The sequence below is a fragment of the Limanda limanda genome, chromosome 5 (genome assembly GCF_963576545.1).
Source record: "Limanda limanda chromosome 5, fLimLim1.1, whole genome shotgun sequence".
NCBI lineage: Eukaryota > Metazoa > Chordata > Actinopteri > Pleuronectiformes > Pleuronectidae > Limanda > Limanda limanda.
Window position 1 is genome coordinate 3,880,062 of NC_083640.1, and position 19,431 is coordinate 3,899,492.

Here is a 19,431-nt window from a genome sequence, read left to right on the forward strand (position 1 = left end):
ACTAACCAGAACTCCATCAAATCTGAGGCAGTAAACTCTGTCCTTCTAATGTTTTGTGTATATTTATGAGTTTTTGTGTTACACTAATACCACTATGATATTAGTATAATACCCTAGAAATATGATACACATTAGTACAATCACATTCTGTATATCCTAAGTGTTATGCTTATCCAGTAGAAATTAATATATTTGGGGGCAGTAAACTTCACCTTTCCTAAGTATAAAACATCTATTAAAATTAAAACACTAAGTATAAATGTTTATTAATATATGTTTTTGTGCTACACTTATACCATTATGATATTAGGACAACCCCCTAAACATATGATACACATTAGTACAGTTATATACTTTTAAATGTGTTTCCTCAGTGAAGGATCCGTTTAATTCCACCAGAGGTTATTTATTCTGTATAAATTAATATTTTACTTTCTGTATTATTACCTGTCAGCCCCATTTTCGCTTTATTATTTCCATTATTTTATTATAAATTATAAATAAGCAGAAGTGAAGAACAGGTGCTGACAGGAGAGGAGAGGGGTCGGGGGGGATGAGAATCGGTGTGGCGCGCCGCGGGCACGAGCGGAAGACGCATTTGTTGTTCTCCCCCGAGCTTCCGGTTCGTTCTGCGCGGGTTCGACGCTGATGTCTCCACCGGATCCTCCGGCCCCGCGTGCAGGTAACGAGCCTCCGGTGCTTCTCTTCCGGGTCCGGGTCCGGGACCCCCCCCCCCCCCCCCGCTGTCCCGGGACTGGCCCGGGTTAGAGTCACGCTCCTAACCCCGCTCCCCCCCCCCTCGCTTGACTCGTGTGTGTGTGTGTGTCCCCCCCCCCCCGGTGCTCCGCCTCGCCGGGTCCCGGGCGAAGTCTCCTCCTCCTCCCGGGAACCAGCCGCTCTGACCCGGCACCGGGGACCGGAGCTCACCGGGACCCGGCTTCTCTCTCTCTCTAAACCGGTTACCGGCAGATAGCGTGGAGCCGGGACACCCCCCCCCCCCCCCCCCCCCCATGGCCCCGGTGTGACAGCTGCTTAGAACCCCCCCCCCCCTCTTGCATGGGGCCCTGTCACTTCTGACATGACAGCTGTGTTTGGATCCTCAAAGCTGTTCTTAATACTGACTCCCAGTTCTCCCAGTTCTCCCAGCAGCTGACTCCCAGTTCTCCCAGTTCTCCCAGTTCTCCCAGCAGCTGACTCCCAGTTCTCCCAGTTCTCCCAGTTCTCCCAGTTCTCCCAGTTCTCCCAGCAGCTGACTCCCAGTTCTCCCAGTTCTCCCAGTTCTCCCAGCAGCTGACTCCCAGTTGCTTCTAGCATGCAGTGTCCCAGAGTTTAAACCCCTCACATGTGATATGTGTCTCTGTGTGTGTGTCTCTGTGTGTGTGTCTGTGTCTGTCTGTGTGTGTGTCTCTGTGTGTGTGTCTGTGTGTGTGTGTGGTTGTGCGTCTGTGTCTGGCTGTGTGTGTCTGTGTGTGTCTGTGTGTGTCTGTGTGTGTCTGTGTCCCCGCCGGCAGCCGCCAACTTGTGACCCGGTCCCGTGTAAACAGGTTATATAAGAAACTTCTTCACCCCCCCCACTGAGCAGCTCCGTACTCTGACACAAGTACAGCCCCCACCCCCCCCCTCTGCTTTGAAGTACAGAGCAACACGTACCCCAGAGTATTTAAAAGTACAAGTAAACATTGTGCAGATAATGTGTCTCTTATGTAGTAAACAGCTTTATTAACTCTTCATGTATGAGCAGCTGTTGCACTGAGTGTTCCCTGTGTTTACATATATATATATATGAGTTTATTGTTATTACATTTTTTGATTTCTTTGGACGTGTCGCTGCAGATTCAGAATCGCACACATTGTGTATCGTGGTGTGTTTACAACGTGATCGCTGAGATACACAATATATCTCATATTTAATACTATTCCCTGGAAATAACACCTCTATTACTGTTATCACTGCTGCTCTCTTCATCTCTGTCATACACTTTCTTGTTTATAAATACTTGAAAACTCTTTTCTCATGAATCTTGTAAATATACAACAACAAGTATTGTTATTTGGTTCATCTGATAATCGGATGTTAATATAGATAAAGGTTTAAATTAACGTCTTTGCAGATCAGAGGATGTATTTTGTTTTTTTATTTATTTATCAGTCAACAACCACACACCTGAGCAACTTTCCATGCAAGTTTTTATTTGTATTTTATTATTACTTTGTATTTAGTCTTAAACAACAATAAGAATTTGTTGCTTTTATCTATTTTAAACTTAATTGTTTGGATGTTTGACTTTTAAACTGGGAAAGTTATTTAAAGATTTACAACGTTTTTCAAACTAAAAATAGTTTGCAGATTTTTTGCCCAAGACCAAACACGTCCTTATTACACAACCAGAAAATATGTTTCATTTTCAAATTCATTTTGTATATAATATTAAAAAAAAATGTTTAATAAAGTGTAAAGCTTTTTATTTTGGGCTATAATTATGTTTCACTGTTATTCCATTTATTATTTTGTAGTTTTATTGATTCATTGTTTTGAATATATGTTAGTATATAATATAATAGTTAAAAATTTCACAATCCAGAGTCTGCTGTTGGGATAATGATTCATTGATTAATCATTCCTGCTCTATTCTTTGTCTAATATCTTTTATCATTTATTCTTTAGCACAGGACCGATTTCTTCTTGTGGCTTTTTTATCAGTTTCTGAATTCAAAAGTAAAAACCTCGTGTTCTTCTTCTGTCTCTCAGATTAACAGGTATGCCAAAGGAAAAATATGACCCTCCAGATCCCCGCCGATGTTACACCATCATGGCAGCCGAGGACGTAGCCAATGGGAAGAAGTCTTACTGGGCTGAGCTGGAGATCTCTGGTCAGTCCAACTCACTCCACAGAAACATCCGTCAACATGAGTCCTAATCTGACTTTAACACATAAACAGGAATATGATCAGAATATTCTATTAGAAACTCCTGTAAACATCGTAATGGGACTAATGTTTTAATCAGAATAAAGTCAGTTGTCAGATGAGTGTTTTGGTTTCTGTTCAAACTGAAGCGGAGCTGAATTCTCTGAAATCTTGCGCAGAGGAAACGACTAATCATAAATAATCCTGAGTCTCAGCCGCCATTGAAAAGTTAGATACTCCTCCTGCTGGTTAGAGGAACAGGTGTAAACCAGCCGAGGAACTTCTCTCCACACCAAACCTCAGAGGGTCTCTGATCAGACGGGACCACGAGAACTCTGAGGAGTGTGACTGAAAGTGAAAGATGAGAATAAATAAGCGTAGAACCAGGTGCTCATCAGGTTCCTGTTCTCGTGGAATCACAAGGATTTCTTTCTGAATGAAGCTACTGACAGAGAACGTAATTTTTTTTCCTTTTTAAATCGGTCACAGAGTTCTCCCCCAGTGTCGGGTCACTCTGCTGGATTCTCTCAGCCTGGTTTAATTGTGGGTTTTTGTGTCACATGATTTTTCCGCTTGTTGTTTCATGTGGTTTTTCCCTGTGAGAAGCATGAATCTGCCAAATGAGGAACTGAATAAGATATTGTTCTGTCCTGAAAAGGTCACAAAAGACAACACTCTGTTTTGTGTTGAGCCGATCAGAAGGTTTTCTCTAACGAGCTGTGAATTGTGTGTTTGTGTGTCCGCAGGGCGGGTGAGGAGTCTGAGCAGCTCGCTGTGGACGCTCACTCACCTGACGGCGCTGCACATCAACGACAACAACCTGAGCCGCATCCCGCCGGACATCGCCAAGCTGCCGCACCTGGTCTACCTGAACCTGTCGTCCAATAAGCTGCGGAGCCTTCCCGCCGAGCTGGGCAACATGGTCGCTCTCAGGTTGGTCCGAGACGCCTTCAGGGACATCAGGGACACATGAGCGCCACCGCAGCAACGGCCTGCATGAAAGCCAAACAGCCTTTCACTGCGATGATGTGTATATCCTGAATGTTCAAAACTCGTTATTCAGAAATTCTCCAGGAATCATAACTGCCCACATGCTATTGAATTTTACACTTATGATCTACTTATGTTCTTTCTTTAAGGTTCAATTGTTAATTCAGAGGATTATGGGACAAACTTTCCCAAAGCGTAGAAGAGAAATGATGGAAAAGATTTAAAAAATGTGTGGATGCGATTTTTGAAAGTGTTCAGAAACACAACTCGCCTCCAAAAGGACAAACAAAAACGAATATGATGAGCAGAGACGAAGCATTTAGACTGAGAGACGGTGGAAGTTGCATCAGAGACGAGGAATCACCGCTTTGTGACCGAGAGGTTGACATGTGTGTGTCCTGTGTGTTGCAGGGAATTGCTTTTAAACAACAATCTTTTGCGGGTTCTGCCTTACGAGCTCGGGAGGCTGTTCCAGTTACAAACCCTGGGGCTGAAAGGTGAGTTTCTGCTTTGAGTTCCATCACGTGGGACAAACAACTTGGTTTAATCCGTTTTTAACTTTTTGGACTTTAAAACTTTGGTCTTAACCTAAATATCATTTTGGTCTAAACCTAAATATCAGTTTGGTTTAAACCTTAATGTCACAATATCGGTTTGTTTCCTGACTGAAAAAAACGTCTTTAGATAGATCAGACTTGGGAACATTTCTTAAAATCAGACATAAACGTGTGTTTCCTTCTTTGCATTTTTCATATTTAGTTAATTTCTTTATGCGACTGTTGTGCAGGAAATCCTTTGTCCCAAGATATCCTGAATCTCTACCAGGAGTCGGACGGAACCAGGAAGCTTTTGAACTACATGCTCGACAATCTGGCCGGTAAGCGGCTCGGGCGCCTCACCTCACCTCACCAGTGCTTACTGGAACTCATGCATATTTAACCCTGTGGTTTATTGTACACCTGCGCACCACAGCTACACAACAGCTGGTGTACTGTGTGTGTTTGTTGTGGACAAATGAGCCCTAATCCTCCTCTTCCTCCGGTTTCCAGTGCACCCGGAGCAGCTCCCCCAAAGACCCTGGATCGCGCTGAAGGAGCGAGACCAGATGATGCCGGCAGGTAAGACAGGAGCGGTTACACCTTCAGCCTGTCGGGAGTCAAGATCATATTTACAGTCTCTAATGTGTCCCTCACGTGTCCGTCCTGCAGCCGTGTTCACGGTCATGTGCTACAACGTGCTGTGTGACAAGTACGCCACGCGGCAGCTGTACGGCTACTGTCCGTCCTGGGCCCTCAACTGGGAGTACCGGAAGAAAGGCATCATGGAGGACATCACCGGCTGTGACGCAGACATCATCAGTCTCCAGGTAAAGAAAGAGGGCAACAGCAAGCTGAATTTAGTTTTGCAGGAAAAAAGAAAAACTAATCAGACGACCATTAGAGCAGTGTACCAAGAGTCTAAAGCTTTTCGAGAGATTTCATTTGACCGATGAAGAACACGGCAGCAGATTGTCAGACTCGTTCACGTGTTAAAAACATCATCAACACCAGTGGTGTACAAAGTACTTGAAAGCCATACTTGAGTAAAAGTACAGATATCTTACCTGAAAGTGACTTCGGTAAAAGTAAAAGTCACCCGTCAGAATATGACTTGAGTAAAAGTCTTAAAGTAGCTCATATTAAAAGTAATTAAGTTTTAAAAGAATCATAAAAAACATCAAATGTCAAAAAACTGCGCCAACCTCTGCTGCTCAAGTATGAGCCAGTTTTGAGAATGTAAGAAGTAGAAAGATCAGATATTTGTGCTCAAATGTAACAAGTAAAAGTAAAAAGTCGTCAGGGAAATAAATACTCAAGTAAAGTACAGATATGTGAAAAATCTACTTAAGTACAGTAACGGCCACCACTGATCAACACGTCCACTCGCTCCCTATGAATCTCTTCATGAGCTGAGCTGATGGAGCTGATCTGTTGATATGAAAACTTGCTTTTTTACTGTTATGAAAAAGCATCTTAAGGAGGAAGTAGCTTCATCTGGATCAGAGAAAATAAGAAATGTTCCCTCACTGCACACATCCTGTTCCTTTCCCTCACTGCTGTCGTCTCTCGTCCCCGTGTCCCGGTGCAGGAGGTGGAGACGGAGCAGTACTACGCCATGTTTCTGGAAACGCTAAAGGAGCACGGCTACGACGGCTACTTCTGTCCAAAGTCTCGCGCCAAACTGGTTTCTGAGCAGGAGAGGAAACACGTGGACGGCTGCGCTGTGTTCTTCAAGACGGAGAAGTGAGTTTATACTGTTCAAGGTGTTTCTCTGGACTGAGTTAGTTCAGATCGGTAGAAAACAAACTCAGATGATCAGACCACACTGTGACTGCAGGTGGTGTCAGCAGGAATTCTATGATTTATTTAGAAGTGAAAGATGGAAGTTTTAAAGTTCTCCTCCCTGGATATTGATGCTTGGTGGTTTTCCCTCCTGCAGGTTCACGCTGATCCAGAAACACACGGTGGAGTTCAACCAGGTGGCCATGGCCAACTCGGAGGGCTCCGAGGTCATGCTGAACCGAGTGATGACCAAAGACAACATCGGCGTGGCCGTGCTGCTCGAGGTCAACAAGGACGTGTTCTCCGGAGGTAAGAGTCGCTCTGTGAACTGTGTGCAGAGCAGAACCCAGGAGGGAACATCACTGCTCTGGTTCTGGTTCTGGTTCTGGTTCTGGGATCCAGAGGGAGACGCTTTAGGCCTCAGAGCTTCACACACACAGACACTTGGTCCAGTGTTATATACATATATATATATAATTGTTAATAATATATCTGGCAAATGTTTTTTCAATTAATTGTTTAACATATTAAGAGCTCCAGGTGATGTCATCTTTGTTCTTTTTGTCTACATTTATACATTTGAAAAGACAGATAAGATTTTACACTTAATACTGTCTTTAAAATATCATATCTTTATATTATGAGTTATATTAAATCTACACATTTGCACTAGGGATGGGGGAAAAAATCGATTCAGTTACAAATCGCGTTTCCTGTGAATGACGATTTTAAATCGATATGCTGCCTCCCAAATCGATTTTTAAAAAAATAAATAAAAATAATAATAACATATTTATTGGTTTATACCGGGGGGGATATATTGGGGGAGCAACATCACCCCAGAGCATGTTGACCAGCTCTTGTTTTTGCACAAGAATCTAAACATACCCAAGCACTAGCTTTGTATCGCCTACATGCAAACAACAATAGCCTACTTTTTGTTTATTTCAAAGTTTATATTTTAAGTAAACTTTTATTCATTCTATTTAATTTACCTTTTATTTATTGTTTAAAAGTAGCCTAAGTGGCATACATTTCTTAATCTGTCAGTTTGTGTGCAGTTGACAGGGGCTATACAATAATAGGGCACATTTTTATTTATTTTCTCTATTGGCTGCCCGGCAGTCATTAAGTTAATGTTAATATTTGAAATAAAACTTGTAAAGTTCTAAGTGAATTTGACTGTGTTGTATTTGAAGGAATGATTCAACATTTTTCCATGGTCCAGTATTTAAAAAAAATAACCAAAAGAAATCCCAGGAAATCGTAATATCGAATCGCAATACCCACAGAAATTGCAATACATATCGTATCGCCACCTAAGTATCGTGATAGTATCGTATCGGGAGGTCCAAATTCAATACGTTATTCTGTATTTCGCCACCAGGGGTCAGTTGTTTCACAGATCTCTTGTGTTGGGGTTCGATCACATGATCAGTTGTGATCAGTTCATTCATTTCACTTGACAGTGATTGACAATGTGAAACTCAATTTATAGCCAGAACTTCCCGTTTGTGGTTTAATTTCTTTGTATTGAATTTCCCTTAATGTCTTTGTGACTGTTTTTATTTTACTGTCTCAGCACTTTTGAGTTTCTCAACTTGCATAAAAAAAGATCACGTTCGGGATTTAGTTTTAAATACCTTCCTCATTCTTGTAAATGCCAAGCTTTACCGGGATTGGATGTTTTTATAGCTCTTTTTTACTCATTAACATTTTAATCCTTTTTATCCTGTTGTAATTGTCCAGGTCCTGATTTCAGTCACTGATCTAATCCATCGGGTTCTTCTGTTTCCAGGCATGAAGCCGCCTCAGGAGAAGCAGCTGATCCTGGTGGCCAACGCCCACATGCACTGGGACCCCGAGTACTCGGACGTCAAGCTGATCCAAACCATGATGTTCCTGTCGGAGCTGAAGAGCATCGCTGAGAGGGCCGCGGGCTCCATGGCGACCGGCTCGCCGACCTCCGACCCCTCCTCCGTCCCCATCGTCCTGTGCGCCGACCTCAACTCGCTGCCCGACTCCGGTAGGACCGAGCCCCTGTTAGCGTTTGAGCCTCCCACTCTGGTTGCTTGGTTCCCATGTTGTGTTAATTATGCCCATTTTAGCACAAGTTGATATGGTTCCTTGGGGTCTTAATGAAATGTCTATAGCATATTTTGGTCAAAATACCACAAGGATCAAACAGCCCTCCTCAGATTGACCTATTTGGAGTTTTTTCCAGAGTTTTTTGGACGGTAGACAAGACAGATACCCAAATCAACGGGTAGAAGCACTAAAAAAGTGGAATTATCATAATATGTCCCCTTTAAAACTGTGTCTAACAGTTTGATCTCTTTACGGTTGTTTAAAATATGAATGATTCACGTGATGCACCTTTTAAAATAGGAGTTTTACTTTTGTGTCACGCAGGGGTAGTTGAATTCCTGAGCAACGGAGGAGTGGCTGAGAACCACAAGGACTTCAAGGAGATCCGCTACAGCGACTGTCTCACCAACTTCAACTGCAACGGCAAGAACGGCAACTCGGACGGGAGCATCACGCACAGCTTCCAGCTGAAGAGCGCCTACGACAGCAATCTGATGCCTTACACCAACTACACATACGACTTCAAGGTGACAAGTTTCATGTGCCGGTTGTTTCCCAAGGCAAACTGTACGTTATGTTGAGACTAGGGTTGCAAAATTCCGGGAATATTCAAAGTTGGAAACTTTCCATGGGAATAAACTGGAAATGTTGTAGGTAATTTATACTAACTGTATTAACCTTGTCATGTACAGACATAAATATAAACATTTTGTTTTGTCATAGGCTGATTTGAGCCCTGAGGAAACTTTGGGCACTTGACTATATGCTTCTGCATCGTTGTGTCATTCTTAACATAGGTCTTTGCACAGTATTTGCAAATGTACACAGCCTTTCCTTCTACATTGGATGAGGTGAAATGTCTCCACACATGAGAGAGTGCACGTGGCATTGTTCTGTAGAATAAGATGAGAAAAAAGTTTGTAAAAAAACACTAATGCAATGCCAGAGATATAAATAGTTGGCCAAACAATTGGAATCGTCTGTGAAAATATTTTACAATTGATGGATAAATGAATGGAAATAGGCTAGATGAACAGATGAACAATCCTCAATCAGCATGCTAATATATCTTCCCCAGTAATATCATGGAAACTTACCTGACTAGTCACGACACTACAGCAGGCCTCAATAGCCCTGCTGTAGAGTGAAGGATGCTGGGAGTTATCTGTGCATGTGATGGAAGAATGCACAGTGGAGGGTTGAAACTCAACGTTCCATACATCTTTAAAATAGAGTTTTGAATGATGTTTTTATTGCTCATCGTTTAATTTGCCTATTTTATTTTATTTTTTCAAAATTCCCGAGCTTAACTTCCCATGGAAAGCCCCTTTGCAACCCTAGTTGAGACTCTCGGATCCAGTTGTTCTTCTGCCAGAAGCTGCCAGGTGGTTTCCTCTCAGTACGTTAGAAAGTCTGTTAATAAATTGGCACCATTTGAATTGAATTTCGCAGAGTAAGCACTTTTCAAAAGGCTGTTAATAGATTGATGGTGATAGATACTAATAGTATCTGAAACAATTTAAAAAAAAATACATTCAAAATTAAGTTTAGCATAACTGGGGGGATTCTTCATGCTGATTTATGGCCTCGAAGTGTAGAAACCACACTGAGCCCATCCGCAGCTCCACAGTGTTTTATGCAGAGTTTCCTGTTTACAGCTATATGATCCGTTTGTAGGCGTTTACATCAGCGATGACAAATAAGATCATGATGCACGACTGATTAATGCCAAGAGATGAGTCAACTCATTAGTGGGCAGACATCCGCTGTGATGCAGGAGAGTCAGACAATAAGATTTCACAATAACAAAAAACAGGAAACTTTTCTGTATCTGACACAAAGCTGAGAGGTCGGAAAGGTCGTTAGAACCATCGTTAAATTATCCATTTGAGATGATAAATATGCTGTTTCAGGTTAATTCATCTTTATAAAAACCAAAATATCAAACTCACAGTTTCAGGTTATGTTCTCATCCCTGTCCATTGTTTTTTAGTTTGTAGTCAGATAAAGTTTCACAGCCGCTTTGTTCTAAAGGAAAAGTTCTAACACTCTTTATTATATTATATTTTAAACCTGCAGAAACCCTGGATGTATAAATCGCTGCTCTCTGATCTGATTCACGACCATGTGACCGTTTGTCTTTCTCTAACGTCTCTGCCTCTGTGTGTTTGTGTGTTTGTGTGTTTGTGTGTCTGTGTGTTTGTGTCTTCAGGGCGTGATCGACTACATCTTCTTCTCCAGGAACCACATGAGTGTCCTGGGCCTCCTGGGCCCTCTGGACAGCCAGTGGCTCAGCGACAACAGCATCACCGGGTGCCCGCACCCCCACATCCCCTCGGACCACTTCTCCCTGCTGGCCCAGCTGGAGCTCCGCCCCTCCCTGCCCCACCCGCTCAACCCCCTCAACGGGCTGCACCTGCCCGTCAACAGGTAGTGCAGCCTGACGAGGCCCCGCCCACCTTTTAAACACTGCCCCCCCCCCCTCCAGCTTTCTACAGGACCCTGTACAGTTTACCGATCACGATAGACCTCAGACTCCATCCAACCCTCTGCAGCCCGGAGACACACACTGACCCAGAAGGAGTGAAGTATTCGCCCTGGTTGTTGCTCCTCTTTGTGTTCTTTTTTTTGCACACTGTAAATGTGTATTTAATTTTTTTTCTCCCCCCCCCCACTCCCCCTAGAAACCAAATGTTGGGCTCGGGATGAAGCTGCTTTCTTTTTGCCGTCGACCTTTTTAAAGAAATATCCTCTGAATTTGATTTGGGTAAAACAAACACACAACTTAACGCACTACAACCACGTCAACACAATAAGTTCAGAATGTTACAGGAGGACGTGAAAGGTTTGTTTACATCAGTACATGTTTTAATATTTTTCAACAGCCAAGAAAACCCTAAAATACTTTAGTCGTCGATACGAGAGAAAATACTTTTTAAAGTACTGACGGGCTTTTAAAAAAACACACAATATAAATTTGTTGTAACACTAAACTGGTTTGTTTGGTATGAACCACTGGTCACTACAGCACTGAGGGGGGGGGGGCAGTTTGAGGGACACTCAGACTGCCCCCCCCCCTCAGGTCCATTCACTTCCATGACTGTTGAACCTTCTCCTCGATCGTCACAGACGAGTCGTGTTAATCTGAACGAGTTTAAAAATGCAACTTGTGATTTACATTGCCACCAAATTACCCCCCCGCCGCCCCCCCGATACTCTTTGTTTTATTTTTTAGACGGGAAAACTATCAGTGACTCAGTCCTGACGGTGACACACGATGCGCTTTATCTTCTGCACGTGAGCGGCGTCTTCAGAGCATCGTCCTGACTCCCAGCACCTGACTGGCCAAAGAACCCCCCCCCCTTCCTCCCCCCCACACAACAAGTGACTTACGCTCTGCAGATATTAAGATTATATTTAATTATCGCTGCCAGAGAGCAAAACAAAAAAGAAGCTCCTGCGAAAAGAATCTGCTCCTGATTCCAGAGCAGGAGCAGAATGTATTTCCCCTGAGGTTCCTCTCAGCTCCGTGTCTTTGAGTCCGGGGACGAGAACCCAGGGGACTAGAACCCAGGGGACGAGAGCCCAGGGGACTAGAACCCAGGGGACTAGAACCCAGGGGACTAGAACCAAGGGAACTAGAACCCAGGGGACGAGAACCCAGGGGACTAGAACCCAGGGGACGAGAACCCAGGGGACTAGAACCCAGGGGACTAGAACCCAGGGGACTAGAACCCAGGGGACTAGAGCCCAGGGGACTAGAGCCCAGGGGACGAGAACCCAGGGGACGAGAACCCAGGGGACTAGAACCCAGGGGACTAGAACCCAGGGGACTAGAGCCCAGGGGACTAGAACCCAGGGGACGAGAACCCAGGGGACTAGAGCCCAGGGGACTAGAACCCAGGGGACTAGAACCCAGGGGACTAGAACCAAGGGAACTAGAACCCAGGGGACGAGAACCCAGGGGACTAGAACCCAGGGGACTAGAACCCAGGGGACTAGAACCCAGGGGACTAGAACCCAGGGGACTAGAGCCCAGGGGACTAGAGCCCAGGGGACGAGAACCCAGGGGACGAGAACCCAGGGGACTAGAACCCAGGGGACTAGAACCCAGGGGACTAGAGCCCAGGGGACTAGAACCCAGGGGACGAGAACCCAGGGGACTAGAGCCCAGGGGACTAGAACCCAGGGGACTAGAACCCAGGGAACTAGAACCCAGGGAACTAGAACCAAGGGGACTAGAACCCAGGGGACTAGAACCCAGGGGACGAGAACCCAGGGGATTAGAACCCAGGGGACGAGAACCCAGGGGACTAGAACCCAGGGGACGAGAACTCAGGGGACTAGAACCCAGGGGACTAGAACCCAGGGGACTAGAACCCAGGGAACTAGAACCCAGGGGACTAGAACCCAGGGGACTACAACCCAGGGGACTACAACCCAGGGAACTAGAACCCAGGGAACTAGAACCCAGGGGACTAGAACCCGGAGTCCACATCCGCTGGGACTCAGGCTCTTCTATGCATCGAGCAGTTCCTCTCAAACTACAGACACTAGGAGCAAACCATTCAGGAAGCTATTCTGAAATCCTTTATAAGCACAGGGAACGTAGGAGCGTTACATACACACATGTTGTTGAAGTAGAAGTCCAACGTCTTTGTGCGTTTTTGATAAACCACCGTTGCACTTATGCTCCAAATTAAAATTCGAGTAAGATGCAAAAAGTGTTGAAATTGATTATGTTCAGACTATTTAAGGTTTCAAAACATCATCGTCATCTGGTTTTGTTTTAGGACGTTTGAGAAAAATATCAGATGGACAAGCACTGGGTATCAAAGCAGAGATGCAGCACATTAGTTCCAGGACATATTTATACATATTTAAAGAAACAAAAAACTAAATCAAACTTCTAAAATATCAAACCTCGTCTAAACCAGTGGCTCCAGAATGTGAGATCAGCGTCCTGAGATAATTAATGAGGCGGCGATCAAGAAAAATCTAAATCATATTGATTGGTACGAGGAGAAGAAGCTGAGGTTCGATCCCCGGCTCGGTCTCACAGGAGTTAACACAGGATCCTCTAACACCTTCTGAGATTGAACGAGTCGAAGCATTTGCTCTGTGGAGTGTTTGAAGAGAAAAGCCATAATTACCTAATGATAGACGCTGTCAGCACAATCCAGCGCCCCTGTAACTTAGGCTGTAACCCACATTCAGATCAGTTGAACTGGCCTGTAGGGGGCGCTGTCGGCTTCAGGTTGCACGTGATTTGACTCTTGAGGCCTATACTTCACTCCTGAACTGGTTTTTCAGATTTTTTGTTTTTGTACAACAGCTGTACAGAAATGAAACTGTCTCTGGGGACAGGGCGTCTCTCACATGTCGAGGGGGGAACGTACCATTCTCCTGACAAAGGGGTGTACGTCTTCGTCACAAGTCATAGATGTACTTGTTATACTTTTTTTTTTTCCTTTGCCCAGTGCACTATGACGTGCAGTCTTTCAACTGGTGCTTTGTACGACTCAGTATCACCAGGTGTTTGAGAGGAAAAGATCAACGTTCTCGGTTTGAAAGCCCGTTGTGTCGATGGCTTTTATTTCTCGTTTGATTTTGTTTATTTGATGTGTTCATTTGGCTTCGACCTCCTCATCAGCTCGGCTCCTTCGGCTCATCCGTTAACCATCGTTACCTCTCGGCTCCGCATCACGTCACCTTTCTACAAACAACGTGCCTAGTTTGTACAATTCCTCCAACAGCAGCACTGCCCATGAGACGAAGACGCTCAGATTAACCCAGCGCCATCATGCATCCACCCATCCATCCATCAATCCATCCATCCATCCATCCATCCATCCATCACTCCTTCCCGAACCAAACTGAGGAAATCACCGCTCACTTCAGAGTTTGAGGACAAATCATTCATTTCTGCCGCAGATCTGAAATCCTCACTTTCACCCGTTTGTGTGTTTTTTCTTTTGCCGATTCTGCTGCAGATAAACAAGCTGTGTTTTCCACAGGATTATCTAAACTGCCATTGCATGCAAGTTCTGAATGTAAACAAAAAGAATCCTGTCGTTCACAACCTGGCCCTGGTTTTTGTTTTAGTTTTTTTGTTTTGACTGTTACGTTTGTTCAGGTTTACAGCAGCGTGCTCGTGAGACTCACGCGTCCATGTTCCCTGAGGAACAGCAGGATTATCTGAAGAGTTGATCTGTTGTCTCAAAGCTGCTCTCACGTGTTTGACGGCGTCCAATCGGGTCGCTGCATCCAAACCGGGAAACATGAATTCAAAGGATATTGTGTGAATGTTTTCCCTCGCAGTGTATTAACCTGTTACTAACTATGACGCCAAATAAGTCTGATAAAACCCAGATAATGACCTTGAACTGAGTTTGAAACGACCTCTAGATGCTGCTGTAAAGAGGGTTTGTTCTGTTCATCTTTACAATGTTTCTGTTCGTTAACAACACTGACGATGCACAGGTTGGTGCTCTGGTTAATTTGCAGAAATCTGGCCAATACAATATATATTTTGGATTTGGGAAACAAAGAGAAAAGGCAAAAACGTTTTAAAAGTCAGATTGACTGTATAAAAAAAAATTGGAAATTGGAAATCTGTCAATTTTAAGAGTGAGAAGATTTAAGGAACCCCCGGCTGGTGGAAACATTTTAAGTATTTTAAAGTCGCTGCTTCCCAGCAACTTTCAGCAGATTTATTTTATTCATGTGTTAAAGTGCAGTGAAGTGAAACTGGGTGATGCCACCCGCCACCAGCAGTCACCAACCCAAGGTGCTACTTTACTCCTCCAGAGGATTTTAAAGAGCTGCACTCAAACCTGATCTGTGTGTCTCGCATGTTGAGTTTCCATTTCACCAAACTGGTTTTCAGTCGCTCGGCCTCCACCACAGACGGGAGGCGTCGGGGGGGGGAAGGTCGAGCTGCAGCTCTGTGGTGAGGAGCAGAATCACACACAGCGGGTTTTGTACTGTGGATTCAACGTGTGCATCGTGTTTGTCGATTAAACGTCACAAAGAGAAACTTGGCGTTGGCTTGTGGGGACGAGTGGAGGTTTTGTCTCGTGTCGGTGGAGCGGCTGACTTTGTGTTTCTCCTGACTCAACAGGACAAAGAAAATACAGGTTTAGCCTTTGTAGAGGTCCTTCTTTTATTTTGAAAGCTGAGTTCCCGCTGCACATTGCAGTTTAATTCATACGAATGAAGTTGTTCTCAGTTGTGTCATCAGGTCATTTAACAACTTCACCCAAAGAACTTGATACATGTAAATGAATGAATATATATAAATAAAGAGATTTAAAATCAATGAAAAGTCCCTAAATTAAGTTGATTTATTTTTTTATAGAAATGAAATTAAGCTGGACATGAAATATATTTTCCCTAAAAACCCAAATGACTACAGGGAGATTCCAAAGAATTAAATGTATAAATAAGTGAATTTACATTTTATGATGTTATTTTTAACTCTTTTCTTGAAGTTATTAAGTGCTTTATTTATAAAGAAAAGCCAAATATAAATAGTACCATAAAAAGACCATAAAGATAATTAAAACACATTTTCGTGACCTTTAATCCAATTAAAACAGTTTTCTCTCAGTTGCCACATTGGAAATGGCAGTTTTTTCCACTAAGAACACTTTGGTACTATATGTCTTTGGGGGGGGGGGGGGGCTCGGTGGCTCCTGGGGGGCCCTGCACTGCTACACAGTTGGTTGTAAGGCACCACTGCTGTAAGGGACTGTATGAAAATGACTAGAATAAGATCTGCAAGAGGCATAAATGATTAATAAAAATGAATAAGAGCTGCTAATTGGTTATTAGCTAATTTAAACTCATATATATATATATACAAGAAATACGAGTTGATATTTACATGTATGAAGTGATGGACGTCTACAAAGGCTACAGCTGTATCTGACATGTGAGCAGCTACACCTCAAACACACACAGACACACAAACCCTCATGTGGGCAATAAACTTGTCACTTTTCAAGAGACTTTTCGTCTGTGATTTATTTCTCCATGTAAACCAACACTCAGCAGTAATGTTGTGGACAGCAGGACAAACCGGATTGTTTTGTTCATTTATACCAAGAAGAATGATTCAGAGACGCAGTTTTAGAGAATGTTTACATCACATGTTTATTTAAATAATCCATTTTTTGCATCAAATCACATTTTCTGATGATAAAATGGCAAAATAGACAAATGTGAAGTAGAAAAATGCCCTTTTTTTAACTTAGACCACATATCCACTCTCATGCAGTTAATCCCTCGAGTCACATGACGCCACAGGATGTGATCAGAAGTTTCCTTTTGAATAAGCGTCGGTTGAAGTGCTGGTTCCACTCGAGGTCTCGTTTTCACTGGAATTAGAACAAAAAGAGACGAGATTAATTAATTAAAAAGTGATCAGGTAGTTTGGTGTTGTGTTGTGATCGAGGATGAAATGTTAAATATAAAAAGTTTTATACAATAACAAAATCCCAGGTAATTGCTAAATATCTGTTATTGCAATAATCACTAGTCAGCACTAGAGGACGTCCTCCCACTGATGAAGCCTAATATTTGAACACACAGATTGTAAATAAAGATGGACGACAACATCCCAACTTCCTCCCATTATCAAGAAATGAAACCAAAACATCCTGGATACACAAACACTACCACCATCATCATTTTGTCTTTTCAAGCTGCACTGACAACTACATCTTTGAAAAAACTTACAAACAGCAAAATGTGACTTTCTAAAAAAATGTAATGATTATTTTTGATTTGAATCTATAAACTCTGAAAACTGAATCAATAATTGAATCCTTTTGTAAAAAACAAACTCAAAGTCTTCACCTGTACAGTTTTGCGAGCAGCTCCTGGACCCACTTCTCTTTCGGGTCCACACACACTGTGTAGCCGTTTCTCCTTGTGATCCTGGGGAGAGACAAGTGAAATAAAAGAGTGATGAACTTTCCTCAGGAGAGCGAGTAAGACTCCAAAGCAGCAGATAATTCATTCATTGTGATGACGTGAAATAAAACTCTTTATATCTGATACCCACAGTTTTACTGCGGTGGCATTATTTAGAAGTTTATCTGAAATCAGTCACGACTACTTACAGGATTTCAGTCCGGCGACATTCTCCCGAAATAGGGATCACCTCAATCTTCCTGATGCACCTTCGAGGGACTTGCTCTTTGGTCGTCCGGATGCAGTGACACCCCCGCCTGCGAAAAGCTGCAAGGAATTCAAATTTAAAATTGAGTTAATGAAACGTAGGTCGTGTGACCACAGGGGGTCTGATGTACTCCATCTACTGAAGAACTAACTGAAAGCTGCAGAAACTACAAGATTTATTCGGTTTTGCAACATTTTTCATTAAAAACTGGTATTCAAGACTCAATAATTAAAAGGAAAACAGTTTAAATTAGTAATTGGAACAATAGGTGGGTGCAATATACTATAAATATACAGTTCTTAAAAGTAGAAAAATACCCCTCTTTGCTGATGACACCTTATTGTTTCATTAAGTTTACTACAAAGTACAACGATATTAAACTAATCAATACAATATCTCCTCAAGTTGATTAAACAAATAAAAGTTCCTCATGTTATTAGCAGTGATGGAAGCTCTCACCGTGCAGGGAGGTGATGCAGCAGCAGAGAGTCAGAGCAGCCAGCAGCAGCAGTGGTTTCTGCATCATCATCATCTTGGCGTCTGTTGTGTTGTCAGCACCAGTGAGGATGTGACACAGGAGCTCTGGGTTTATAAAGCAGCAGAGAAGGAAGTGTGAGGAGGAAAAAACTCCTCTTGATTCGACAGAATGTAAAAATTGATCAGTTCCAGGAATTTTGCTGAGTAAGCTGGATTTAGTTTTCCTCATGTGGGCAAATACCTATCACTGCAATTTAAATAAAACAAGGTCCTACATTATTTTCTTTATTTTTATCACTAGTTGGTGTCATGTCTTCCTGCCATGAGACAAGTCTAATTTCCACACTAGTGTGGACTTGAATTAAGTCTGTAAAAGTCACTTTGTTAAGCTTTAAGTGCAGAAAATCAATCAATCAATCAAATTTTATTTGTATAGCTCATATTCACAAATCACAATTTGTCTCATAGGGCTTTAACATGGTGAGACATCCTCTGTCCTTAACCCTCAGCAAGAGTCAGGAACAAGTACTAAAAAACCTTTTAACAGGTAAAGAAGGTAGAAACCTCAGAGAGACACATGTGAGGACCCGTCTCCCAGGACGGACACAAGTGTAGAGGAGAACATCATTAAGATAAAGGTATATATATATACTATATATCAAGCAGTCCTGCTGCAATCACAGTCTATGGTCAGCAGCCACCTCGGTCGTGATCCAACATCACGATCTCTGAATCGCGATCCACAGATCCTAATCCGCAATGTGGCCACAGCTGCGGCCCTGGATCTGCGGACGATAAGGCAAAGGGACTCTAGGGAAGAAGTCAAGTCAGTAACATGTATTGATGAGATATGAATTACTTTGATGTGATAACGATTGGAGAAGAGGAAGGAGAAATTGGAAAGAGAAGCTCCGTGTGTCATGTGTCCCCCGACCTTCTAGACCAGGGGTTCTCAAACTTTTGCAAGCTGGGCCCCCCCAAAGCTGGATAGGGGTAGTTAGTTTTAATACGCATGGCTTCATGCTGTCATTTGCCAGCACTGCAAATAGCTCTCGTCATATTTGCAAAGCTTTGGCTTCTTTGCAACTGGCGCATCGGTAGCCTGACTTTAACGAATCTGAAACTTGTCCGTAGTACAGTGTGTGTGAAGTTAATAAAGTTTTAATTGCAACGTCGTGGTCTTGTGAGTGTGTTTGTATGTGTGGCTGTGAGCGACTTGCATACGAATAATGAATAAGGCTGTGCTAGGCAATGGTTCCTAACAAAACGAACCGTAGACAGGGACAGCATAGAATAGTATTCAAGTGCTGGTGTTTTATAGGTTGCAACACGGTGGATGATTGAAGATGTAAAGGTAGGTGATAAGAAGAAAAGGGCTAGCTGCAGTTTGAAGAAGTTAGCTAGCTAGAAGGCTAGCTCTTGGGGCTACGAGCTTTCTAAAAAGACTGTGGAGCAAATTAC

General features: G+C 43.1%; 2 protein-coding genes across 2 annotated transcripts; one reads left to right on the forward strand and one right to left on the reverse strand.

The window, feature by feature from the left end:
- The first annotated feature begins 617 nt into the window (after positions 1 to 617).
- Positions 618 to 10,740, forward strand: cnot6l (CCR4-NOT transcription complex, subunit 6-like). Its single transcript, XM_061071697.1, has 12 exons — positions 618 to 682; positions 2,750 to 2,871; positions 3,654 to 3,840; positions 4,309 to 4,394; positions 4,685 to 4,774; positions 4,947 to 5,015; positions 5,106 to 5,263; positions 6,025 to 6,179; positions 6,376 to 6,527; positions 8,017 to 8,244; positions 8,631 to 8,833; positions 10,519 to 10,740. The coding sequence occupies exons 2-12, from the start codon at positions 2,760 to 2,762 to the stop codon at positions 10,738 to 10,740; spliced, it is 1,662 nt and encodes a 553-aa protein (XP_060927680.1). The 5' UTR covers positions 618 to 682; positions 2,750 to 2,759.
- Positions 10,741 to 16,488: 5,748 nt separating this feature from the next.
- On the reverse strand, positions 16,489 to 18,038 carry LOC133002482 (interleukin-8). The gene is made up of 4 exons (XM_061072309.1): positions 17,953 to 18,038; positions 17,435 to 17,552; positions 17,169 to 17,249; positions 16,489 to 16,687 (listed from the first exon to the last, which is right to left on the reverse strand). The coding sequence occupies exons 1-4, from the start codon at positions 18,023 to 18,025 to the stop codon at positions 16,624 to 16,626; spliced, it is 336 nt and encodes a 111-aa protein (XP_060928292.1). The 5' UTR covers positions 18,026 to 18,038; the 3' UTR covers positions 16,489 to 16,623.
- Positions 18,039 to 19,431: the final 1,393 nt, after the last annotated feature.